At 47.0% G+C, this 27,488-nt stretch overlaps 1 protein-coding gene across 5 annotated transcripts in view; it reads right to left on the reverse strand.

The window, feature by feature from the left end:
* MGME1 (mitochondrial genome maintenance exonuclease 1) overlaps positions 1-27,488 on the reverse strand; it is a 318,759-nt gene that overhangs the window by 111,512 nt on the left and 179,759 nt on the right. For all 5 annotated transcript variants that reach the window (XM_069607543.1, XM_069607545.1, XM_069607544.1 and 2 more), the window contains one exon: positions 7,688-7,820. In XM_069607543.1, coding sequence (XP_069463644.1) covers positions 7,688-7,820 — 133 coding nt within the window. The remainder of the gene's footprint in view (positions 1-7,687; positions 7,821-27,488) is intronic.

Genomic DNA, 27,488 nt, shown 5'->3' on the forward strand with positions numbered 1-27,488 from the left:
TTGAATTTAGCCAACTATGAGAACAAAGCAGAATCGCCCTGCGTAAGATTCAATAATTCTAGATCAGTAGCTTGCGACTTGTACCTGGTGTCGAAAACACGATTCATGGCGGTTAGAAGGGCGTCACAATCTTATAGCATATGACTTCCCTCTTCAAGCAAAGGATTGGCCCATGCTGCCGCGGTACCCTGTAAATGAGAGCGCACAAACGCGGGCTTAGTTGTGGAGTCAGGGAATGAGGTTGGACGGCATGAGAAGTGTAAGCGACATTGATTAACAAATGTCCTAAACACCTTGGGGTCACCGGTGAACCTCTCTGGCGGAGCAAGGGGGAATTGCGCTGTCAAATAGACAAGTCCCTGCCCCTGACTTATAGGCACTGACCCCGAAGTTCAGGCCCCTGAGGCCGAAGCCCCAGCGGGACCTGTGGTGGGTATGGCTGCTTAGAGTTCATCCATACGACATTGCGTGGCATTATGTGCCGCAGCCATATCCGTGCGCAAATCTGCCACCAACTGCATGATTCCCACAAGATTCTCACTGAGGTCCATAATAAGGCTTCTGATTCTGTCAGACACTATCGACTCTTAACCCTGTAGTGTAGCCGAAGAGTCTTCAAAATAATACTCTTCAAGAGCGTTAAAATCAGAACACTCTGGGAAGGTTATTAAGCAGAAGATGGACCCCAGGTGAGTGACGATATCGTCAGACCATACAGGTAATCTCCAGAGAAAAAGCCAAAAGAGGAGAACACCTGCAGAGGAACATACACAATCACTGTATGATGGAAGGTTAACAATGTATGAAAAACCTGGGATCAAACAGAAGACTAACCTGTAGGATACATAGATGCTGAAGACCAGCGATAGACCAAGACACTAGAAGACCAGTTTGGGGCGCTCTACCTGCAACAGTGATTACCAAATTAACTAAAAGGGAACAATTAGGAAGAAGACAACACCCCAGTTAAAGTAAAGTATAAGCAGGCTTACCAAGATGGAAATGACTGGAGGTTCTTGACAAGTAATCCAGATGAAGATGGCACTATCCCGATGGCACGAGGACGCCTAACCTAGAGTGGCGAGTCTCTACTCCCAACACCGGACCAGACGACACGAGGACGCCTTCCAAGTGAGTAGAGGAACTTGTGTGAAACAATATGGAGTCCCACAGAAAATGAGCAAGATCTGCACCAGTGGGTGAGCATAAGGTGCCTCTGCAGCAACAATCACAGGAGTCAGATGAGATGAGATGAGCAGAGATGCACTGAGACCAGTCCCAGTCCTGGAGCGTATGGATAAGTTTTGAGGACAATATTCCGTACAGGGGCTTGGGCAAAGCAATCTAAAAATCCAAACAAAAGTTCTGGCAACTTGCGGGCAAGAACGTAGCCGAAAGGGACAAGACGGGCAATCCGGATGAACGTAGCAAAGGAAGTCGGCAACTGGCTGGCAGATACAAAGGCAGAGAAGGGCTAGACAATGAGGGCTGTAATACAAATCCGTGGTCAAAATGAAGTGAAAGGCTTGAAGGATTCCAAAAGCAATAATACTTAATCAGAAGCGCTGCACTCGAGTAAGGGACTGCTTAAGAACCCGCTAACACGTGACCCGGAAGCCGAAAACACTGTGCCAGCTTCCATGGCAACCGGCAACGGTCCAGGAACCTGGTACGTGCAGTAAGGAAAACCCTACGTGACAGAGGAACAGCATGATGCCTGGTTCTGGTTCTCAACAACAGCAGTGTACGTGAAACTGCACAATCTTTCCGTGGGGTCTTCAAACGTGAAGGGCGAAACAGAGCATGAACACCAGCAGGTAAGTGTCTCCTGACACTATACAGTTCCTGCTCCTGGCATTATATTTCACTTGGTTGTGCACTGTCTTTCACAATCTTTACTTGGTCATTCCCCAAGCACTATCTTTCACAATCTTCACTTGGTGGGTCCCAGACCCTATTAATTTCTCATTACATGTCCCGGACCCACTTCTTAATTCTCATTACGGGCCAAGACCCTTTTCATTCCAAAAATAGAACAGTTATCATTTCACTTCGCTCATGCTTCGAGCCCTCCAGGATTCACAATCTTAAACATTTTGTCTTTACTCGTGTAAACGTACATGCAGCCTCACTGTCACTTTGTTTCTTCTCACATTCTTTCAACAATGGATGCTTGCATCTTAATCGCGTCACTCACCATACGCTTGTCCTCGCTCTGCAACTTTGTATTTCATTTGCGCCTCACACCTTCCACAAACTGAGCTTCCTTCTGCTTGGAACTTACCGGCTGTGTTTCTCTTTATCGCTTGCTGCATGTCTAGGTCAAGGTCTCCCCTACTGCCCCCCACCTCCCTGACACTCCCGGGCCTTCTCGCATGCCCAGGGGAATGAGCACATGTACTAGGAGTGTTCTTTGGATTTTGTTTCCCTGAGCAACCCCCTTCTGGCTCCTTGGAGACCCGCTTCCTTGCTGTGCTTTCTGCAGCCTTTTCACCTCTCAGGCCCTCAGCGTCTCAGCAGTTCGTTCTCCACTGACAAATTTCCGGGTACCTTGGCGACCCAATCCACCTGCCTGCTCGACCTCCAACTTGTATGCCTTCTCGGGCCCCAACTCACTCACTGTGTGACTCTATGCTCCACCTTTTAGACTCTGGGTAGCCATCAAGTTATTTTATGTGTGTGTGATTATGACTGAGTGCCTGGCCCTGCCTGGCCTCATTACCGTGAGACTACCATTGCATATTACTTGGGGTAATCTTGCTAATCTCAGTCTTCCTCTTCCTCGTCTCAGTAGTTGAGCGGAAATAGAGAGGAGGAGAATTATGGGAGTTGTAGTATCCCATAAAGGTAGAGGGAATATGGGGCAAACAATAGTTGGGAAATGGGGGATACCATGTCTCGCCTTCTGGTGTTTCTTTCCCACTTCCCAAGGACCCCCTACCCAGGTGATACTCCCTCGCTTATCAACCCCCAGGGTTAGGCCCCTATAGCAATGGCCCTTCCCTGGTCGCCCGAATAAGGAATACCCGGGGCTTGGGTAATGAAACACCCTGATATTTTTCACAGAACACTGCCAATGTCTTCTCAGCACTCCACTCCACTTCCCGCCCTATGCTAGGCTTCTTGGTTCCCAACCGCTTCACCTGACCTCAGCCAAACACCGTTCAATATCGTCTGTGCAGCTGGACTTTTACATCCCAGTCGACCTCCCTCCAACACTCCTCCCGGCTGCCAATGTGTTACCTGGTGTGAGATACCTGAAGGTGTCTCACCCGTTAGTCCCCAGGGGTCAGCAGGACACGGCAATCACTTTTGGGTCCAGTTCCTGGGGGTGGACCAGTGCGGGAGGATCACCTGGATGAGGGGTCTTCGGGGAGGGGAAGCGGTATCTACTTCCCTGTAACACGTTTTCCCCATCCGCCAGGTAGGATACTTAGGAACTCACCCCCCCTCTTTTCCTGACACAAACACTTTCTCACAGACAGTTCACTATGAGAGAAAACGGACTAACACCCGAGCCGTAAACCTGATTTGTCCCAATACAAGGGTCAGGCAATTACTGATCATTACACACACCTGGCTTCCATCTCACTTCTCCACATGGATAAAAGGGGGAGCACGAAAGCACACTCTGAGCAAGGCAAAGCACACGAGGAAGCAGCAGTTCCAAGGTGGCAGTTTAATACAAGGAGAAAGACGGCAAGTCCGAAGAGGATTGCAAGGAGGGAAGTGCCCATGACCTTTTCAGAGAAAGACTGTTACTTTCATGAGCCTTCGAGAATAAGAAACATAAGACCCGGAATCAAACCTGCAATATGTGTCGGAGGTACCCAGGGCTGTCCTGCATCGATAGCCAAGACGGGGAGGATCGTTTGCCGCCGTGGTACTGTCCTTGGCTCCTACAACAAAGCAGCGCTAGTGAAGTCAGCACAGCCGATGGGTTGGGGACACAGATACCAGACTGGTCTGTGTTAAAGTCAAGGTTGCAAGCGGCAACATTGTATATAGAAAACTTAAGAAAACAGTATATGAAGCATATGTAACAAGCGACGCAAATATAATTTAACAACAGAGGAGTGACTGACCTTTTGAAGCCAAGACAGATACCATAAACAGAGTGGTCCATCGCCACGTGGGGCTGATTCAAAGGTCTCTGTTAGGTATCCAATTGAAAGGTGGAAATGTAAAAAGGAATTGTGAAATCGAAGTGGTCTTGCAACGGGTCAAGCCAAACCCTGTGCACATGTGAAAGTCTTGGATAGATGATGCTAACTGAAATTGTTCCGAACCTGGCTGAGGGAGACTAATTGTATTAATAAGGGGATCTGAGGTGAACCATGAGTCACCCGAGAAAGAATATTCTATGAACATTGTGAAAGAAGATCTGAGCCCAGAAGAGGTGGATCCAAAGTGACGATCGATGTATTAAAAAGGGACCTGAGCCTGGCTGCCGAGGATCTGGGTTTAATAGTGAATGACCTGAATTGAGTACTTTTAAGATGAAAATAACTTTGTTTTGTCGTATCAGGCCCTCTGCAGGAGGAGAGTTTTATAGGCAAAGAGACTTGGGCAAAGAAGGCCCTGATGCTAATGATTGCACTGTATCGTCATGCTAAAGAAGCCAGAGATTGTGCTATGCTCGAGTTAACTGCCTTATCCTGTGCTGAAAACGTGTGAAAGGGAGGCCAACGGCCTGAACATCCTGACATATCATTTTTGTGAACACTTTTCTTCTTCATAAACACTACCCCCACACTATTTGTATTTAGAGGCAAGGACTGGCAATAGGTTTTTTAGTATAGGCCCTTTCATTTTGACTAGACACCACTAGGACTGCGCTATTATTTGATGGCCATAACCTGCTCCTATCTGTAGATTTAGGATTAGATAGGGGTTTATCATACCCTTGTTGAAGTTCAAGAAACATCCTTGAACTGTGGTCACTTGTGTCTGTCTTACTGTTGATACCATGCCTTCCTTACACCTGGCCACATGCTTCCCTCAGCCAATCTCTGGCTAAGCAGTCCCTCACTGGGTTAGGACTCCCCTGGAAGGCTTTAAGAAGATGTTTAGCCCTGCCCCCTTTTCAATCTCAATTTGCAGGGTGGCATGTGCTCAGGCTGCTAGTTTTCCTTGTGCTTTCTGCGTGAACTTGTGAGCTTCAGTTCCAATTGGGTTTGGAGGTATTTCTGTGTCTCCACTGCCTCCTTGCAGTCCCTTCTCACTCACAGATCGTTTTCTGTTGCCCCGCCATTCTCTTGGGGTCCGTCTCGGGTTTTAAATTCCTCTGGTTCCAGTCCATGTTTTCTTGGTAGTTCCTATCTGCCATCTGGGAGTTGTGGTTCTAAAAAAGACAAAAGAGCGGTCGCCAGAAGAGAGGCTGACAGGCATTGTGGAAAGGAGAGTGATACTCTGGAGAAGGGACTGGCCCCGAAACTTTCACACCGCCTCTCGAGTAGGAATTGCTCTCGCAGATGCCACAATAAGCTGCCTAGCCCAGGTCAGGAAGGGTCCCTCTTCACCCTTTACAAGGTCAAAGCACTCACCCTGTCACACAAGCAAGATAACCTGTACCCCTAAGAGTTTTCAAAATAACTGGTCAGCAGCGCAGCATTAATAATAGAAATCCCTAACACAGCATTTGGATTTCTTTTCCACAAGGCAATACAAATGTCCATGAAATATACTATCCAACCATGTTTTCTAAAGCACAGGAAAGACTAATCGCACAAACATTGCTCCTTTTTTATCTGAAATCTAAGTTCCCATTTCCTGTTTTGAAAACATGGCTACCTAAAAGCCAGGACTCAAAAACATCTAACACTGGCAGGCGAAAGTGTGCCGTTACTGCCTGAACTAACTCGGAGATCTCAGGCAGATGGGTTTTGGTTGGGGCAGTAATGCATGCAAATGGCTTTAGAGATTAGCACGGCCATGAGCAGCCAATGGGTGGGTAAATATTGTGGTAAATCAGACTCAAGAGGCGGTCAAGAGTTCACATTTTGTAAACCTTTTTTTAATCAAAGGAAACCCTGTCTAGTATTCAAAAGAAAATAAAGGTGCTTATCAGGATGTCTTTATAATGAAATCTGTCCACTGTCACCACCCTAGTCTGTTCTAGGTCTGTCCACACTTACAAAAATGAATATCAAACTCTACCAGAACCCGCCTGAAAAGGGATTTCGTCTCAGTCCTATAAGCTTTTGGCTGATATCTGTTCCCCCGAAAAGTGTCTGTCTGGTGCTTTTGCAGTTATACAGTCACATATGAAAACATTTCTTTCTACTCATGTTCCTCCCAAGGCACGCTTGGTGATACAATTCCAAATTCAAAGTATATTATCTTCCCCCTTCAGAGGGTTTGCCCTTCAGTACTCCGCAATAGACTATTGTGACTCTCAACCCGACTTGGGGTATGTTTACTATATCCTTCTGTATGGTAGTGTCTTGCACCCTCTCTTGGCTTCTCTAGTTTTCCACCCCCGCTTGGGCCCAGTGTGGGACTCTCTCATCTCAGCTTGGGGCTTTTTCTCGCTTACCACGGTCTGGGCTCTTCCTATAGCTGGTTACCTGGCAGAACCGCATACCTTGGTTGTTGTAGCAGTGTTCCCCCGGGGAGGCATTCTTTAGTAAGGACACAGAACCGCGGCTCAGGTTCCTTCGTGGCTCTCTGTGTAGTCTCATCAGCTTTATTTCGCCCCGTTGCAGCTGCTGGTTCACTACCATTGGCATGGTTAGTGCCCCTCTTCAGTCTTAGCCTAGTCTCTGGGTCAAGGAGCCACATAGGGTAAAACAGCGTTTCTAGGGCCCTGGAGCTCCTCCACTTTGCATGCTGTCTGCTTGGGGTGGTCTCTGAACTCCCTCCTCCATGGGGGATGTCCCTCCAAACTCCTCTTCTCTGGTTGCTCTCACAAGTCCTTTAAACTTCTTGGTATCAGAGGACACTCTCCCATTGCTGCAAGTCAACATCTTTTTGATCATAAAGGGGTCAGAAACCACATCAGCAAAGTCTAAAGGAACTTGCATACATTGTCCTCTATGATACCCATATAACCAATAAATAAATTGGACTTTGCAGGCAAGCGAGGATAACAAAAAGAAAAACAGGTCTGGGGATTCTTTGCCCCTAAAGGAGGCAGGGGCCCCACCCCAGTGGGATCCCGCTTGCCCTACTCCCCCTAGGGGGTGTTAAGCGTTGCAGGCTCACCTCCCTACTCCCAAAGGGGGTGGCTCCCTCTTGGGCAGAAGGGACCAATTTCCGGAATTATTAATCATCTAACAGAGTAAATAAAAGTTAAATATTGTCATTATCCATTTGAGTGCCCTACTGAACTATTTCTACTCCCAAAACAGAGTCAATAGATGTAATGTATAATTTCACAAAAGGCTCCGCGTGGACAGTCGTGTGAGAAAATGAAAATGGAAGGAAGAAAACGGTAAAATGCTTCTACTGCAGGCACAAGTCCAACGGCGCTCCAACCTCTTGGAGCGGGTCATTTAGAGAAAGTATATGAAAAACCATGCATGAAACAATTTTCTGTTTCAATTATCTGCAACATGATTTCAATGACATGACGGCATGGTTGGGAAATGCCAGGGAAAATGCTCAAGAAGAGAAAAAGTCCTTCACAGTAGAGTGAAATAATGAATAAAAAGAAAATAGCACTTTACCAACTGCAAATGCTGACCTGAAAATTGTAGTTCCCGTCATGGTTTATGGCACCAATATAAGCAGCCACTTGCAAGGGGTTGTCAAACGTATCACGCAAATGTGGCTTTGGCTTCTCTGAAGTCTTCCAATCAATAACACATAGCTGGCCCCTGTTTGTGATGGACACGGATTGTTAGTCTGATTTCCTTAATGATTGGCACTTCATAGACGTTTTTGCGTTGTAACAAGCTTATAAATTAAATATCAAGACGTTCGCTCGTGGACAAGATCACAGCAAAAGCACAGAGTGCGTCCATGAAAAATGTATTTGTTTAGGTAACTTACTCACACACAAATTCATATTCAGAGCATATATATATATATATATTTTTCCTTTACAAACAAAATACCCATCATCACCCCCAAATGTGTTAGCATGTGCAGAATGAAAAACATCAAAGCAAGGCCAAACAAAATCACCTGCAGTAAGAAAGATAGCCTCATCACCAGAATCACCTAACTGGAAAATTCCAGGAAAGAAGGTTCCACACAAGTCTAAAGCTCACTTGTTTGACATGCAAAATGATTGCCTTGAGTAAACTCTTCTTCATCAGGAGTCTGAGGACAAGAATGAAGTGACAGAAAAGGAGCTATGAGGGTGTCCACTAACTGGCTCTGGGGCCGGTCAAGGGGTGACTCAAGAGACAGCACCAAGTCAGTCCGTGAAGGGTCAGAGCGAGGTATTGGATAGATCCCCTGTGCACCCTCCCTTGCTTCCCGTTGCATGACAGGCCATGCAGCATATATTGTGCTGAGATGGAGGTTTTATGGGCCGATTTGCGAATGTGTTTCCAGAGATCTTCGTTCATCGGGGGCCCAGATCTCTCTCTCACCTCTTCCTGAGGGCTTCATCTGACTTCCTTTGGTTGCCTAGGAGGATCTTGTACAGCTGGGAGATGAGGCCCCTTGATGAAGTGTATTCACTCAGGGTCTTTTGTAGAGGCGTTAGCTCCTTCTGCAATTTGTTCTTCCATTTTGGGGCTGTCAGGACTCCCTCCAGCTTTAAGAATTGGAATGCTCCTCAGGGTTTGAGTTGTAGGCCTGCCTCCAATTCCTGGAGAGAGATGCACGAGTCTCCTTTTACCATCTGTCCCACCCTTTCCAGACCTGCTTCGTACCATCCCTGGAAACGCTGTGGGTCCTGGATCTTGTTTCTAATGGGGCTGAGGGGGCCATGTGTGGCTCAAGCCATGGCCAGGTCATGAGGCCATTCATTTCCCCTTTGCTCCACCAGAGTTTCAGTAGCAGGCCCACCACTCGATGGCTGATGATTTTGGCAGGGAATGCAGACTTCGGGCCCATAACCATTCCCCTAGAGTTACTGGTTGCAATAGATTTATCAATTGCCACCAATTGCTTGTTTTTGTCTCCTCTCAGGTGAGGCATCAGGGCCCTAAATTGGGTGGCCAGAAGTGTGTGGCACAGTCTGGTAGGCCTGTTCTCCCCCACCCCTCCTTGTTTCGCGTTATGGCGATATAGGCCATTCGCTGCTTCTTCCCTGGCCACAGGAACCTGGTGAGTTTGGCTTTAAGTTCTGAGAAATTATTCCCCGGAATGTCTATTGGAAGCATCTGATATTGGTAAAGGACCTTGGGGAGAATCACCACCTTGATTGCATTAAGGCGGCTCAGCCAGGAGATTGTCATGTTTGCTCATCTATCTAAGTCTGCGGTTATTTCTGACATTAGGGGTGTGAGGTTAGCCTTGTAGAGGACTTTTGTTTCTCTTGTGAGGTTGAAGCCCAAATATTTTAGTGTCTGCTGGGCGACCGGTATTCCCCCAGTGGTTTGGTTTACTTCAGTGGAGTTGGGGAGTTGTAAGGGAAAAGAATGGATTTCTCAGTGTTGACTTTCAGGCCTGCCCACTTGCTGTTTTCTCGTATAGTTCACAATACTCTGGGTATGGAGGCGAGGGGTTGGCCAGGTATAAGAGTATGTCGCCAGTGACTGTCGCCAGCGAACATAGCCAATTTATACTCACAGTCCCCTACCTTAATCCCTTCAATTTTCGTGTCTTTCCTAATTATATTCCCATGGGGTTCTATGGAAAGAGCATACAGGAGGGGGGGGGGGAGAGTGGGCATCCCTGCCTGTTCCCCTTGCGAGGGTGAATTCACTTGATGCTTTACCTTCACTACCACCCTTCCCTTGGGGGCTTTGTATAGTGATCGGATCCCTTTTTTAAACCGCTCTTCAAAGCCCATGGTCTTGAGAATGGTACAGAGAAAGTACCACTCCACCCGATCGAAGGCCTTTTCAGAATCCAAGCTGATCAGGGCCTGTCCCCCTTCCTCCCCCCTTGAGTATTCCATGATGTCCAGTGTGTTGCGCATAGCGTCTGCCCCTCGTCTCCCTTTAATGCGTGTGGCTAGGACTCGTGTAAAATCTACGAGTCTGTATTTATGAGCGATTTTGGGCGGTATGACTTGCAGCAAGTAGGGTCTTTCCCTGCTTTGGGCATGCCTACTATGTGCGCTTTATGTGAAGGATAATGGGGCCAGGCCAGATTCTTGAATGTAGTAAAATAATTTAGTCATGTGGGGGACCAGGGTCCCTACAAACGTTTGTATAAACCCATTGTGTATCCGTCCTCCCCTGGCGTCCCTCACGGGTGGAGCCTACTGATAGCCGACTTTATTTCTTTGGGCAAAATGGGTGATTCCACAGAAGTCCGCTCAGCCTGGGACAGGCATGTTAGCCCTACCCTGGCGATATACTCTTCCATCTCTGTTTCTACCCTGGTGCCTTCGGTGGTGTAAAGGTCTTCATAATATTTGGTGAACTGGTTGGCTATTTCCTCTGGGGATGTGGACCAGTGACCGTTCTCATTCCTAACTCTCTCAACCCACCTCTCTGCCTTCAGGGTTCTCAATTTAGAGGCTAGCATTTTGTTCGCCTTGTTCCCCTATTCATAGAATTTTTGGTTTAAAAATGTCAGTTTATGTATTATGTTCCCTAATCCAAGCGCTTTTTTAAGCATTTTAAGGTGTTCCTCCTGATATGTACCCTGGGTGAGGAGCCTTTCTTCAAGACTTGAAATCTCTATACACAATTTTTGCTCCTTTAGTCTCCACACCTTTTTCTGCCTGGCACCTTCTCTCATCAGGACATTCCTCCATGTGGCTTTCCCTGCCTCCCATAGAGTCGTAGCTCCCACCTCCCTGTTATCATTAATCAAGAAGTATTCTTCAATCGCAGTGTTGAGTTCTCCTGCGAAGAGTTTGCAAGTGGAACTCGTTGCAGCGCCAGTTAGAGTCCAGTCTCCCTGTGCCCTCCACGTCTAGGGTCGTGGTCACCATATCATGGTCAGACAATCCCACTGCTCGGATCACACTGTCCCTTATTCGTGAGTGGTATTCCCTATTGATCAGTAAGTAGTCAAGTAAAGGTTTTGTGGATGCTGGATCTAAAGGCATATCCCTTCTTGTGTGGGTGTTGCATTCTCCAAACGTGCAGGAGGCCCTCATCCATAACATTCTTCCTAAATCTGTCCCACCCTCGCCTGGAATGGCCCCTTTAAGTTCTGCCCTCATTGTTTGTCTATCCATTTGTGGATCCGTCCATGTGTTGAAGTCCCCCCTATTATGGTGAGCCCTTTACTTCTCGCCACAATAGTAGCTAGAGCCTCGTTGTTGAACGGGCCTCGTCTCTGGTTGGGGGTGTATATTCCTACTAAGGTGACCCCAATGCCCTCCCAGCTTCCCTGGACCAGTAGGAGACTACCTTCCATCAATGCGTGGACCTCAGGGTTCGCCAGTCGAATTCACTTGTGTAGTACAGACCCTACCCCCCCCCCCTTTCTTGTGGTATGAGGAGGCCCAGTACGTTTGTCCAACTCCCCTCCCCTTAGTGGCCTCTCTTCCCCTGCTTTCAATCTGGTCTCTTGGATAAAGAGCATATCGAGCGCAGCCCTTTCAAATTCCTTAGTCACCAGCAACCTTTTGGTGGGGGAGTTTAGCCCCTTGACATTTAACTTACCCACCTTTAAGAGGGAGCTCCCTAACATTGGCCGTGTTTTCCCTTACCTAGGTTGGGTCCTTTATCTCAAGACCTCCTTCACCTGGCTCCCCTTTTCCATGCATGTGTCCCTTCTCTATGTATCTCTTTTGGCTGTGACCCGGTCTGCCCCTCCACTACCTCTCCCCTGTAACTAAGAACATAACTAACAAAACGTGACAACGGCCGTAAACCCAAACCGTGGTTCCTTAAGTTGAGACGCCCTCTTAGAACTGAGGACCACTAGGTTTTGAACTCTCCCCCATCGGGGAAACTTTGTGTAATCCCTTTCCCTTCCATCTTTACCTTTTGAGGCTTCTTTGCTCTATTGCCTTGACACCCCTTTCTAGTTCAGGGCGGCTTCGATGGCGACGGGGAACTCAGTTTTACATATTTCCTTCCTGCTTTGCTCCTCTTCCGCCTCTGGGGTTGGGCTTCTATTTGCTGAGTCCTAGGTGAATGGGCCCCTTGCGGGCCTGTTGGGCCCATAGTATTTGCAGTCTCCGTTAGGTACTTTAACACCTGCCTTGCTTCTTTCGGCATGGTGACTCTAAGGTTCACCATTGACCTCAAACGTCTCCGCGAATGGGTAACCCCATCTATAATGCATTCTTTGCTCAGTGATCCATGTGATGAGAGGTCTACATTCCTTCCTGCGCCCCAACGTGAAGCCTGACAGATCTTGGTATATCTTTATTTTTGAACCTCTGTATTCAATGTCTTGTGCCTGCTTTACCCCGAGCAGGATTTCAGATTGCTCTTTATATTTCAGGAATTTCTGCACTATGGAGCATAGTTCGCCGCTGATCGCTCTCCCGACTCTGCGGGCTCTATCTGTACAGTTTTACCTCCCTCTGCCTGGAAGAGGAGGTTGATAATGTCCTGCATTTTGATCTCTAACTGAGCAGGGGTCTCACTTTCCGTCACCTCCAGGCCAATTATTCTTATGTTCGATCTCCTTTCTCAGTTTTCCAATTCGTCCATTTTGAGGGGGAGCTCTTCTTCTCTTGGCTCTATATCTGTCATTCTAGCATACACTTTTATTTCTACAATGTCCACGTTGACCTGGTTGTGCTCCAGGCCTTCCAGGTTTGAATGTCTGAACGCAGGGCTCTAATTTCCCGCCATTATCCTCACTATGTCCTCTTTAGTAGATGCGTCGTTCATCTAGGGGCCTGCGTTGGGGGGTCCCCTTGTTTTGTGGGCCTCCGCCCTCCTATATTGTTGTAGCCAGTCCAGACCTCTTAGGGGAGGGCCCTGCATTGACCACCACTCCCCCACTCTCGACCCTATGATGATGTTTTGCAGACTGTCCCTTGTGGCTTTTAGTCTGGGTCTTAACCAAGGTTCTGCCGGATTATGTGCTGCTGTAGGATTCAGTGATTTGTTCTTGGGAGCGGCCTTATTGGAAGTTTCTCGCTGGTCCCCCCATCCCAGGAGGCTCGGACCGTGAATGTGCTAGATGTCTCCACCCTATTGGTATTTATAAAGGTGCTATGGGGTCTGACTAGGGGTGCTGCCTTTCCTTTGTTTTAGATCCATGCTGTTCAGCCTGGGCTTGGTTCTTGTAGGGGTCCACAACCCTTGTTTGGAGGCCCACCACTCTTCACAACACCCCTCCAGTCTTTTTTCTGTGTGTCAGGAGGTTTCCGGGCTGAGTATGCAGCACCTACAATCGCGACCCCCCCCTGTGGATGCAGGCACTTTTTATGGGGGGGGTTTATCTCTCCACTCCTCTCCGTTTCCTTTGCCACTTTCTATTGGCTGTGTTGTGGTCTGACAGTTCTCCCTGCTTGGCTTCTGTCCTAGGGGGGAGGTAGGCTCGCCCACTTCCCCTGCGAGTCTCCCCCTGGGGGTAATACCGTGGGGGTCCCGCCTGGACCACCGCTGCTTGGATCCAGTTACTGCGCCACTCCACAGGGTCCTGCCTGGGCTCACACCCCTGACTTTGCGTGCTTTCCCACACCACAGGGGTGCCACCACGGGCGCCCGTCCGCCTCCTCTTCCTTTTTGCGGCCACAAGGGTTCTTCACTCTTGGCTACTGGAGTAGGGGGGCTGTCCTCCTTACCCCTAGGCTCTGTTGTGGGTTCCGGTCTCTTCAGGCGCGCTGCTCCCCTCTTGCTCTTCTGTCCTGCTTGCGCTCCAGGACGCGGGACTCCCTTCTAGCTTCTTTCTGCTTGGCACCGCCTTAGCGGGGCTCTGCAGATTTTCCCTAATGTATTTTTTGGTGCCTCTTTGTCTCGAGCCACAGCCAGGCACCTCCCCCATTACGGAGCTGTTTGGCGCCCTTGACAACCCGTAGTCTCCATCCAGGCCCTGGAGGGGGGTGGGCACTATGTTGGTTTACCGGATCTCCCTCGTTCCTGCTCTCGGTTTTGGTCCCCATTGCCTTTCTCCAACTCTTCACTGTCTTAGCCTTTGATTTTAGGGCTTTGATGGGGTTGGGATACGCTCTGTGTCATCTCTTTCATCTCTTCAGTGAGCGCGCCGAGCTTCAGGCAGCCATTGCCATCTGCGCCCCCTAGTGGTCTTGTCGTCAAGATTTTTAACAAATGTTTGGCCATGAGAACTAGTGGTAGCAGAAGGCTCAAAAAAAGCATTTGAATGCACAAGAGAAAAAAAGATTTTTCACATAATATAGCGATGGAATCTTTAACAAACTGGCTTCTGATGACTGAATGTGTGTAAGAAGCAAGTGTGTAAGAGCCGCTTTTTCATTGGTTCAGGCCCTTAACCAGAGCTTAGGTTAGCTCATCAGTATTACAATACTTACCCAATTCACAATGAATTGCATATGAAGAAGCCGAGTTGGACAAACCAAGTAAACATTTTGAAAAACATATTTCTTCAGCTTGTAAGCTTGTTGTATCAGTTATCTGCCAAATACAAGCACCATAGGTTACAACAGCTTTTGCCCTGGCCGTTGTGAGAAACCTGATGGTATTCTCCCACCTACTTCCCCAGCATTTTCTATTCAGGTGGCCAGGGAAAGGCCATCGCTTGGGGATCCGGACCCTAGTGGTACACAAGCAGGGGAGGATCACCTGAGTGACGGGTGACAGGGGATTTGGCAAAGAATACCCAAGGGCAAGACATGGTATCCCCCCTTTCCCAAGTATACACCAACTCACTCAACATCAACGCTAATGAGGTATTTTCAATCACACCCTATCTCCCCCTCCCCATTTCCAACAAGTACTGGGACAACGAAGAGGCGACCGTGAATAATGAGGGTTACCCATAGGAACTGCAAGGGAATACAAATATAGGCCTCTGTTGTGTCTTGACCTTCGTGTAGTCGAAGAGTCCTCTGTCCACAAGTGCCGGACAGAGAGAATCAAAGTCACTCTCTGTAAAACCTTTGAAGCCACAGGTGGGAGATGTTCTTCCGGAACTGCGGAACTCGTGGAACCCCGAACCACTGTAAGGGAAACACCGGTTAAGTATCAAGCCAAAACAGCATCAACAACCAATCAACAAGTAAGTGGAATGGTCTTACCAAGAGGTGTCCGTGGAGTATCAGTTGTACCTATATGGGAGGTTCCGAGACCCAACAAGGCTGCTCCTTCAGCAGTGTAGCGATCCCAGCAGTGTTGCAAGAGCCGGGCCCACTGGGTGCCAGAATCCGCACAATGAAGGCGGAACGTAGTGGAAAGAAGTCTGAGAGGCAGTCCGTGATCGTAGCAATGAATCCACGAAGCAGAAACCAGAGCCAGGGGTAATTCGATAACAGTCCGTAGTGAAATCCGAGTCCAAAATCCAGAGGTGACAGAAGATAAGTATAGCGCTGTACAGGAGTCCAAGAAAACACACAATGCAACCGTTTAAATACTAGCGCTGCTATTTCCTTCCAGTCACATGAGCCGCGACCGCATCATGTGAGCGTAGCTTAGAAACACGCGAGCGGGAGGCGGTGGTCATGTGACGTGGAAGAAGCCGGTCTCGCAACCGCCAGGGAAGACGCCAATGGAGCGGGCGTCGCCGTGAGCAAGCAGCATGCCGAACCATGCGCTGTGGCACTTGGCGCCGTGGCACATGGGGATTCGAGGAAAGCACATGTGAGTCCCGGAACCGGGCAAGAGGACGGGGCGAAATGGAGGTATGGGGGTGGGAAATGGGAACCCTAGAGGAACTGAAGGGAGAGTGAGTGGAGTGCGTGACAGCCTCCTACATAGCACCATTGGACTGTCCCACTAATAGAGTCAGGCAAGGTCAGGCACTCTATCACAACTGTGCAAACCTGACACCCCTTGAATCTCCACTATACTATAAAAGGTGTGGTTCTGCCAGAAGCAGTGAGCGAGCTGGGGTTGCTGGTTGGAACGTGGAAGCCTGGAAGAGCCAGAGGAGACCCCAGCACTGAGACACTGACCCGGTATATCAGGAGGGTTGGAGCAGGGAGAGGGAGTCGTGTCTCCAGGGAGCAGGAGTGAGGCATGCTGCAGGCTGTTGCCGGTGTAGAGGCCAGTGCTCATTCGCCTGAGACGCGAGCCGGGTCCAAGGGGTATCTGATGGTAAGGCCCTGACCTCAGTCTTCAAGATCCTAAGGACCTGCTGCTCAATGCCGCCCTACCGGTGAGATTCCAGTCAACAAGGGAGTTAGAAAACTCAGTAGCGTGTGGGTGGCTGAGGCGGAAGAGCGGAAAGCAGTAAGAAATGAACATTGTTAAGCGGAAAGCAGAAAGAAATTAACGTTGTTAATCGGAAAGCAGAAAGAAAGAGCAAAGCGCAAGAGTGATTGCAAAGCGAAAAGCAGCAAGAAAGAGGGTGTGAGAGACCCAAGAGCCAAAGGGAGATGCAGGGGGAGGTGGGGTGAGTGACCCGCAAGGAAGGAAAGCGGTGCTAGAAACCCAAAAGCCAGAAAGGGGGTGAGAGCGACCCACAAATATGAGAGGGGCTGTGAGAGACCCAGAAACCAGGAAAGGGGTGCAAGGCACCTGAAAGAAAGTAGAGTGTGTGAAAGAAAGTGCAAGTGTGCACGAATAACGTAAAGACAGTGAAAAAAAGGTGCAAGTGTGCACAGGAAAAGTGGAAACAGTGGAAAGGGGTGCAAAGGTGCACAAGTAAAAGTAAAGAAAAGTGCAAGAGGAATAAGAGAAAAGTGGAACAGAAATGAGAAGGGAAAGGTGCCATAAGAAGGTTTTAAATTTAAAAGAGAGGCCGGAAGTCAGACTGGTCATACCTGGGAGAAGCAAAGAACCCAGCGTACTTGAAACTCTCTGATATACCCCCCATGAAAGAACTATACAGTGAAAGGGACATCCTGACAAGAGGAACTTTTAGTTTGTGTGAAACAAGAGGGGCCAAGGTTTGGGGAAGGGAACCCTGAGAGGCCCACTAAAGACATTGGTCAACTTTGTGAAGAGAGGCCAAGGCTGGGGGAAGGGAACCCTGAGAGGTCTAACAAGAGCTATGTCTTTTTGTTTGGAACTGGAAGGATCATAGCCTGGGGAAGGGAACCCAGAGAGACTGTAAGGAACTCCGAACAGTTCAAGGGTGTTTATTGAAAAATGAATGCAGGGTGGAAAAATGCCTAAGCTACACATAAATCTAAGATGGGAGCAAGTGTCGAACATCAAATGAAAAATAAGGCAGTCCTAGTGGGGTTGTGTCAAAATAAAAGGGCCTATACTAAGAAAAACCTATTGCCAATTCCTTACAAATAATTATAGAAAGAGTGTGGGATAGTGTTTCAATACAGAAACGAAGTGTTCCAAATAATAAGTCAGCATGGGATTACCAGGGGTCTTCCTTCCCCATGTTTGCAGCACAGGAGAAGGTGGGACCTTGGGGCACAGCACACGCTCAAGCTTTCTCAGCACAAGCAGACAATTCCGTTTCCAACTAACACAGTACACGCTCGAGCTTCCTCAGCATGAGCTGACAGTTCCGTTCCAGCTATCAGGTTCTTAATGGTAAAGTCTCTTTGCATTAAAAAGTCTCTCGTCTTTGAAGCCTGATTTATCCAACAAACAAACACAAACAAAAAGTTATTTTCCACAGTTCACGTTGGGTGATTGCTTCACCCCTGGGTTCCCCTCTTCCGGCTGCCGACCCATCATTTATCATATTCAACCTATCAATTTGAACAGTTCCTTTCTCAATGAACCATGGGTCATTGAGTTACACCCCTGGATCGGCCTAGGTCGGGCTCGGATCCCAAATGACAAGGGGGGGGGGGGCACTTCCTTTTCCCTTGTCTTGCAATATTTCTTGCTTTCACAAATCTTAATGTTTTTTCATACAAGTTTTCAGGCTTTGCCCCTCGTTACCGGTTTCCCTTTTCTGGGTTCACTCTTGCCACCTTTTGGTTGTCGGTTTCCCTCTACCGAGTTCACTCTCACCAACCTTTGGTTGTCGGCTTTCCTCTGCCGGTTCACTCTTGCTGATGGTAATAGACAGTACATCATGGGACTTAAGACTTTGCCCCCTCTCATTAGCATTCCTCCACCAGATTCACTCTTGGTAATCTTTACGTGATACAGTTCATGCATTAATGTTCACCATGTGGGATTCACTTCCCTTAGTTTTTTCAATCATCTGCCAGTCTAAGATTTTCAACGGTACAGAGGATTTTACAAGACCCCTCTATAACCACTTTGACCTCTTTTTGCCTCTTCCCAAGGGCTTCTGTTTACGGTAGTCTTACTACCACCGGGTAGTCGCCCAGAGTCTCGTGCTTGAACACCCACATGGTGCCGGCCTCCTCTGTTGCTGGCTTTGCCCCTCTTTCCTCAATCTTATCTTTAATTCTTTCAAAGTTCAAATTAGCCGTTTGCTACTTTTCGTTCAACACAGTTCAGTTTCTTATCGATACTCCCCTCGACTCACCAGCTGTGATGAACTGCTTGCCTTTCTTTATCTTTCGAGTTAAGGTGGTACCACCGAGACCAGCGTCCTTCCCCTGCTTGGTTATCAGCAGAGGAGGATCTTGCACACCGTAGACATCTGCTGCAACACACACTGGCTATTGTTTGCGGTCTTATGATTCCTTCTCTGGAGGATTCACAGGCCTTGGTCGGAAAGGGCAAGGTCACTTCTCTCTTTGTCACCCTCTAGGTCTGCGCAATCTTTCTCCCCCTCTTGAACTGCCGTGCTGAGTTAACTCTAACGTCGTGTGGTCTGCCTTGCTAGTCTTGTGCTCCACCTTTTATCCCTGTGGGGATGCCTTTTCACCTTCAGCACCCATCCTCTACGGAGTTCCACAGGGTGTTGGTCTGTCGCTGGTGCTATTTAACATTTATATCCAGCCCCTCTGCTCCCCATTAGAGAGCCTTGGTATCTTTTTTACTAACTACGTGGACGAACAACACTCAATTTATTGATTTGCTGCAAAGAGCCCTACGTGGAAGTTTCCAAGGGCAACCCTCTTTTGTGTAACTATTTTGAACTGAAAGAAACTACATCTATTGGTAAGACTACCTGAAACCAACTGTGATTTACATTTTCTTTTGAATCACCATTTTTCCTTTAAGGAGACTCCCTATCACATTTGTTTCAAGAGTGAGGGCAAGCATAGGTTATGACGAAGACATATTTTGGTTTTGGACTCACACACATCGACCGCCCATAGAAACATCAGTCGAGGGAACAATCCCCTTAGAGAGTTAGGGCCAGTTAGGCATTACACCAATCCCACTATGTTATTCAATAAAGGTTTTCCAACTATAACATTTGAGTCTGTGTCTCTCTTGATAAGAATGACCGTCTCACACCATGTACACTCTCAACAATAATTCAAGGGCTCACATTTTAAAATCTTTAGCAAAACGCAACACACCTCCCACTGCCTCGGCCATTTTAGTTTTTAAAATGTCTACATGCGTTGTACCCTTCAGACTTGATTAAAATGTTAATACCGGGTAAACATAATTAGAACGAATTTGAATGATATCGCCTTCCATTGTGAAAGGGGTGAGTTTAAAATGCTTATGCTCTATTCACACACCATAACTGCCAATTTAGTTTAACTAACAAATCAAGGTTACCCATAAACTCTGCATATGCAGAAACCAATTCCTGAAGGGGGAGTGGTCACCAGGCTATGACAACAGTGTTTTCCGCATAGGTCCAACAGGGAATGGAATGCCTCAAAGAAATTGAACATCAGCCTTTACTTCTACTTAAACGTTAACTACCCGTTCCAAGGGCTGGAAAGGGTGGTAATGGCCCAGGGCCTGAGTTAAAGGCCGGAGCCTAGCAAGGGCAGTTTAACGAGGGCCCCGAAAGGGATGATAGCACCCGGAATCTAATCGATGGCACAGTCGATGTGAAGTCAGTTCTTGTGTCAATTTTTCGTTGAGTATCTCATGGAATTCTTAATGTTCAGGTGGTATTAGATTGATATGTCGGATAGAAGTATGAGATTGGCTATCATCCATAGAATGGAGAAACTCTGGGCGGGTACTAAATTGTGGGACAGCATGATTCCAACAATATACGCAACCTAGGAATGACGTTTGTGCAGACTAGTCATTGTGAAGATTGTGTTTTTTAAGACGGTGCATACCAGGCACCACAGGATACCCTATGTCTATTTATAGTTGTTTTAAATGGAAGAGACTGGGTGGTGATGGCACAGAAGGATAAAGGTTGTCCGTCTATTCCTTCTACTGGTTGAGCTTCAAGTTTGCTTTCCATGGTAATGTCATATTGTATAGCCCATCATGCATCCATCAAAATCCCTGCGGCTCCACAATCTACCAAAGCGGTATCTTGGAAGGTCCCTTTGTTAGAATGTATGGTAACCGGTAACAGTATTAGTGAGGTTTCGGTTTGTCTGCGATTACTCAAAGGTTTCTGCATGGGACTGTCTTTTCCTTGTTCCTGTCCAAGGGTCACTATTTTGGGCGGCTTCTCTCGTTTCCCGAACGCCTTGGAAGTACGAGAGACACTCATGGACTAGATGTCTCCCAGATGCACAATACATGCAAAGACCCTGTTCTTGTGTCTGTCCACGTTTGTGTTCCGTTTGTCATTCATCAGGTATGGCCATAGGCTTAAATGAAGCTTTAGTTGGATTTGCAGGGTACAAGACTTCCTTTTCTCTGCTCGTCTTTCTTGCAATATAAAGTCGACTTGCATCATCACTGAACATCTCAGGTGAGGTAGAAGGTCTGGGTACTCTGGCCAACTCAACTTTGAGCTCTTCATTAAGACCCCGCCGGAATAATGCAAATAGTTAAACGTGATGATGTAGCGTGTTGTAAAAGGTGCCAATGTTTTAGAACGGCCCATTGACTCCCTAAAACACGTGTTCTGACAGATAGTCACTCAGTCCGAGGTGTTTTAAGTGCCCTGAATACTCCTTTCCAAACGTCCCGAAGTTGTCAACCTTTTTCTACAATGGCTTTGCATAGTCTTGCTCCAAGGGTAGCACATTGATGCAGTCCAACGTGGGCCATGACTGGAAGGCGACGGGGTGTCCCCAAGTGCAGTCCCTGGTCAGCTGGGGTCTCTGAGGTAGGGACTGCCAACTCTGGATCATGGTCTATCCCCTGATTTTTCACCTATTTCTTCTCTTTTAGCTCTCCAACTTCTGCTCACTCCTCAGGATCTCTCTCCTCAGTGTCCTGGATATTTTACACTCCAACATCCTGTCTCTTCTATCTTAGCCTCCATGGACTCTTCTTCCAACCTCCTGCTGTTCTTCACTGTCTCCTTCCCCCAAATCAACCGCTCTACTCTCCTCCAAGTTAGTTCCTGCACCTCTGTTCCAGTCAACTCCAAAGTAACATCCTTTTTACCTGTAGCACACGCACTCATCTTGCTTCCTCTCTCCAAACCCCCACAGCCCTCTGACGCAGGTTCTCCTTTTTTTATAAAGCCTTTATATGGTCTCCTAGCCTCTCTCCAACATAAGGGGACTGAAGTGTGACTGGTTGTGCAATTGGTATGAAGAATGGTTGATGGGCGTACAGGTGCTGACATCTCTGAAGGACTGCCCCTTTTACTTGGCTCCCATAAAGGGACCATGCTCTGGCAGTGAGGTCCTTGTCATAAGTTTCGGCCGATCTAAGGGAAGAGGGTTGGTTACACCAGGCAATCATTCACACGTCAGACCTGGATCACGTACAGCATGGTGGTAACTGGGTATCTTGGTTCCTCCATCCCCAATACCTAAATCAAAGTTTAGTACTTTTCACTTTGACCTGAATACCTGAATCAAAATGATTGAAAATAAATGTTGCAGGGAGACTGAAAAAAGCCTGAACATTGTTTGGATGTGGGGTAGGTGGGGAGAGGCGTGGCAGTATATTGTAAGCAGCCACTGAGTGGAATGTGCAGGATGATAGTGTGCTGGATCAATAGGTTATAGCCTGAGCCCTCTGTATGTTTGAAGTGCTGGTTCCCTCTAATTCCCTAGCTATGTCCCTGATAATCTCAGTTACATATGGTTACACCTTGCTCAATATATATATATATATATATATATATATATATATATATATATATATATATACTACAAAAAAAACTTTGTTGAGGGGACGTTATGGTTAAGTTGCCGTACCAAAACCCTGTACAATTAACTAAAAAAATAATTTCAACCTCCCCTTTATGGTTCAAATTAAAACCGAAAACCCCCTGAAATTCGACAGTTATGGTAACCTAAGCCCCCAAACCTGCCACTGCCCCTGTGCACTGTTAACACTAACACCCAGACCATGAAAGAGGTCATCTCAAATGTCACTGACGACATCCCATGTTTAGTCCCTTTGTTTTCGTTCCCTGCCATATATATATATATGTACATTCAGTAAAAAAACGTTGTTAAAGGAATGTTATACTTCACAGCAAAACTAAAAAAAAAATGTAGTGAACTGCACAGGTTTTTGGTAGGGCAACTTAACCCTAACGTCCCCTTAACAACTTTTTTTTGTAGTGAATTGTACAGGTTTTTGGAAGGGGAACTTAATCACGACAGTGTGTCAAGGAAGGTGTTGTGTGGAATATACACTGTGATGTGATGTGATTTTCGGAGATATGTAGTATAATCTACGTACTTGATATACATTTAGCATAGAACATACAGAACCCCCTCCCTACTGATAATAGAAAGGGACGAACTGAGCACCTGTTTGCGGACGGGGGCTGACAGGATCAACATTACCCAAAGAGGCGGGGGTTATGTGAAAATGTACTATTGTTTTACACAAAAAGTGTACAACGTAGAAGAAGGGCATAAAGATATTATAAGTAGTAATAAGTAAATATGGAAACCTGAAGATGTGAAAAGAAAAGGACACATTTAATAAGCATGTAGAATGAAATGGATGGTGCCATAAAAAAAAAAGGATGCCTCGGCAGCCTGGAACGACAGTGGACGGACGCAGTAGGAAGAAGGGAGATTACATCAAAAGAGTGAGTCGAGGTCATTCTTTTGTATGTGTGTGTTTTCTTTTTGGTATGTGGTGCAGAAAGAATAATTTCTTTCTGTTGTTTTGACTCAGAAATGGCTAGTACTTTGGAGTGGCTGGAGGAGTATTTTCCGCATTGGGAAATGTCTGAAGACAGCAACAATAATGGTACACATTGCTCTGCATATGCAAAATAATGACCAGTATTTTATATGCATTTAACATATGTATTTTATTTTAACAGACCAGGAAAGAAAAGAAGAAAGGGCAACAAACGAGACAGAAGAAGATAGGATAAAAAGGATTGAGCAGAAAATTGACATATTGAACAAGAATTTAAAAAGTTTACGGGAGTTTGTGGAGGACTGTCTGAGAGGAAAAGTTTGTTACCATTGTCCCACCTGTACCTCCCCGCTTCTCCATTCCGTAGTGAACCTTCCCCAAACCTTCAAGAGGAAAATAGATGTTTTGACAAAATATCCATCCCTTCTTCCCCTGTCAAGTCTTCTCCTCATAACCAGCCTGTGTTGAATCCTAATTCCACCATATTTGTGTCAGAGTCCGCTTCCCCCACTATTTCTTTGGAGTGAAGTGTGTGTGTGTTTGGAATGTTTTTGCACAGTAGTTGTAGTGAAAGAGTGAGTAAACATTTTTTTGTTTAAAAAGACGTAAAATGTTCGCGAACAGCGCACCTGTTCGACCTATCCGTAAGGAATGGAATGTGGGTGCTGTAAAGGCAGTACACCTACCCTTACTAATGTCAAGTAAGATTGAATTGACGATTGACCGCACCATATGTTGAAGTTGTGCGTACATAAACAGAAAGGGGCATCCTAAGGACATTATACCTCGCCGTACCGCTTGTAAATGAGATGAAACATGTTCGTAGAACACACCAGATGTCCGGGATGGCTGTAAATGAGCAAAATGGGAGTATGTGAAGAACAGTATACCTGTCCGTATCGAGCGCAGCCAAAATGGTGCCGTCCGTAGAACAGGCGCGGTGGTCGGCAAGTTCGTAGTCTTACAAAATGGAGTTGTCCTAAGGACACTGGACCTGTCTGTACAGTGAGAATATCATGTATGCACATGCGCAGTACAACCGTGAGTATAGCTAACATTGCGCCTGTCCCTAACTGTCCGTCTCACTTGTGTCGCACTTTGAATTGGTTTGAGAACCCGAACACTGTCCATAGGACACTTGCGCGCATCCGCACGTTTGGTACTCTGCATTTGCTGTCCAGCGGACTCCCATTTCTGGCGCGGATGTGTTCAGGATGTCATCATGTGACCGCACCCACGCTGAGCGTGTGGACTAATTTGGGCACTTTGTGTGCTTCCGCAACAGTCCAAAAGAACTTGTAGACACAAGGCAAAGTATTGTAGAGTGTAAAAATATAATTTGTCACATCCCAGACAATAGCTGACCTGAGGACTGTGTGTTTAAAATTTTTGTACCTCTTTGCAGTGATGAAGACGGTCACGAGGCACACCCCTGCACCCCTACAAATGGCCACACCCCCGACCGCATCTTCATTGTCCTTCTAGCTATAGCAGATTGAGGTGTACTGCCTTTATTGCTGTAGTGACCAAAAGGAAACTAATCGGTATGGCTGCTGTTGGTTCATTAGCCTCTGCACCACCCCCAAACCCGCCACCACCACCACCTCCCCAACGGCCTGCATAGAGATATATGGGTGAGGATGTAGAAAGCGAGGAAGAAGGAGGAGGAAGAGAATGAAGTGGAGGAACTCGGCACTAGGAGCACTCGCCGGGAGTTGTGGGTGTGGCAGTTGTTTTCCGTTTATGGGAACGTACCAAAATCACGTGCGAACCTGGTGAAGTGTAACCAGTGCGAGGCGGTGCTGAGTCGCGGGAGACTTGGTTGGTACAGCTTTGGTACGACAACCATGAAGCGACACCTCACTTCGTTCCACACTGCGGACATCGCAAGGTGGTGCCTTGTGTAGAGCGTAGTCGATCGAGTTCCTCCACAGCATCCTCCGTGTCCGATCCTGCCACCACAAGAGACACTCCTGTGGGGGAGCGCCTCCCTCCAGCTGCCTCACAAGCCATTCGCAATGCTGTTGACCCTTACCTTTCAAAAGGTGACAATAGTGTGTAAGTATTGTGACACAGTACTCTGCAAGGGGGAGAGTTTTCTAAGTGCTTTTGAGGCTATGGTCACAGAGCACCAGAAGATCTGCTCCTTACCAAAATAAAGCTCACCCTATATCTTTCTCTGTTCACTTGCCCTTTCCTATCCCCATGACTGGTGTCCCTTCCTTACCCACCTTTGGCCTCTTCTCCTAGTGTGTTGTGTGCTGTGAAGCAATAAACGTGAAAACAACAAAAATTACAGAAAAGGCTCTTTTCCGAGCCGCCTTTCTCAGTTTAAAGATAGAACTGTGAAGTGACGGTCGTAGACCCCCGCGGAGTGGTGGAAAAGTTTGCGGACAGTCATAGGGGAAAGAAAAGGGAGGGTGCAAGCGGAGCAAACACAATGAAGTGTACGCTGGGAGTAAGTGGTGGCTCTGAAAAGAGCCTTTTGGTATTGTGTTGTGTGGGTCAAAAACTGTGGATTGGAGAAAACGGATTGTCAGATAGGTTAATGTGAATTCAAAAGTGGTTGCAATGCATTTTGTACATTGCGAAGAAAAATCTGATTGCCAGCATATGTGAGGTGGACTCCATCTATGCGGAAAATGAAAGAGCTGCGAAACAAAATGTTTTCATTGTGGAAGGAGGACATGCCAACATCTCTTAAAAAGGCACAAACAGCCTTATTCACATTGCATCTCGCATTCTCCATTTGTGGACCAAAAGCAGAAGAACGCAGCCATATTTGTCTTTGTGCGATACAGGAAACGAGTATTTGACAATTTGGAAACATGTCCATGAGCTTCGCAAGTCCTTCCTTCATTGCAAATTGCAAAGAAATTCCAGAGACATGACTTAAACTGTTTCCTCCGCAATTAATGATAAGTATATCTGGAGGATGCTCTGTCATTAAGGTAACACAGAGAGGTACTAAGTCCAGCCACCTCATGCCACGCACGCCATGCCAGTGCACTTCCACATGAGGAAATCCGAGATCTGCAAATAAACTGCAGATTTCTGCATGCACCTTCAACCAATCTATCCATGAGTCTCCCAAAATCCAGACAATCTGTTTTCGAGCATGGAAAGCTATGGCTGTGTGGTCTCCTGTCAGGGAGAAGACGGTCTTACTAAAGTGCACTGTTCAGAACACACCTACTGAACTTTATGGACCAATCCCTAGCTCCGCTCATTCTCATTTTCATGCGTCTCCACCCCCGAATCCCCATTGGTGATATGCGCTGGCTGCAAAGTACTGCCATGTTCGCGGACATGTATAGGATCAGAGCGTGACGACGGTACATTAAAGTGTTATTCCCCTTTTTCCCCTTTAAGGTGGGCTCTGAAAAGAGACGTTTTTTAAGATTTTTGGCCAGATACAGTACAGACATCTGTTATTTTTTTTTTTTTTTGTATTTTGTGTCCTTGCTTTACTCCTACAACCATTACAGAACCTTCTCTAAAGCAAGCCTTACGTTCCAAAAGAACATCGCATTTCCCAAAGAAGATAGCGCAACACCATATGCTTCAAAATAATCTGCATTGCTTGAAGCAATGTTATTGTGGCTGCAGAAAAACATACCAGCTCGTAGCATGAATGCATGCATGCCGCGATTGCCGATACACCTCCCAATACTTTGATCGGGACAGAAAACAGAATTGTTGTCCCATTTTACTCTAGTAAAGCAGAAAAAATTACTTTCGTTGTTGGGAAGATGGTCATGAGTGATTCGACCAACTGTGCCAAATCTGCTAACAAAGTACGTGAACTCACGTATCCCAAATGGGAAGCACCGAAGTGCAAAATGACTGCATGAGGAGTGGTCATTGTACGCATGTCTCTGCAAACTTGCAGAATTGCCGCAGCATTGGCATCAGTGTCAGCGCTCCACACGCCTCCACTCCTCTCACATCAAAATGGTGTGCTACATGCCTACTCTCGGCATAGTGTTGTAAGCCATGCACAAAAATGTCTCAAGCACCCAAATCCTGACCCTCTCCACCTCTGCCATCTTCAGTGTACGTACCGTCTTTCGACACAAAAGAGTAATGTGAATATCTGATTGGCTGATGCCTACAGTCCCCTTTCCATGCAGGATTTGCTGTAGAAACCCGTATGTGACACGCCCTACCTGTGGACAAGCGTTGCCTGCGTGCGGCACGTAACTCCTAACCAGTCCTTCCACCCTTTCCACAGCGGTAGCAAGTCGAGTCCCTCATTGGACACAACTAAGCAGTCACACAACCATCCACCAATCACATTGAACATCGCTAATTCTTACTCCGTCATCAACATTGCGCACTTCAAAATTACTGTCGATGATT

Source organism: Ambystoma mexicanum, chromosome 4q (assembly GCF_040938575.1).
Source record: "Ambystoma mexicanum isolate Mex_15411 chromosome 4q, UKY_AmexF1_1, whole genome shotgun sequence".
In the NCBI taxonomy this organism is placed as follows: Eukaryota; Metazoa; Chordata; class Amphibia; order Caudata; family Ambystomatidae; genus Ambystoma; species Ambystoma mexicanum.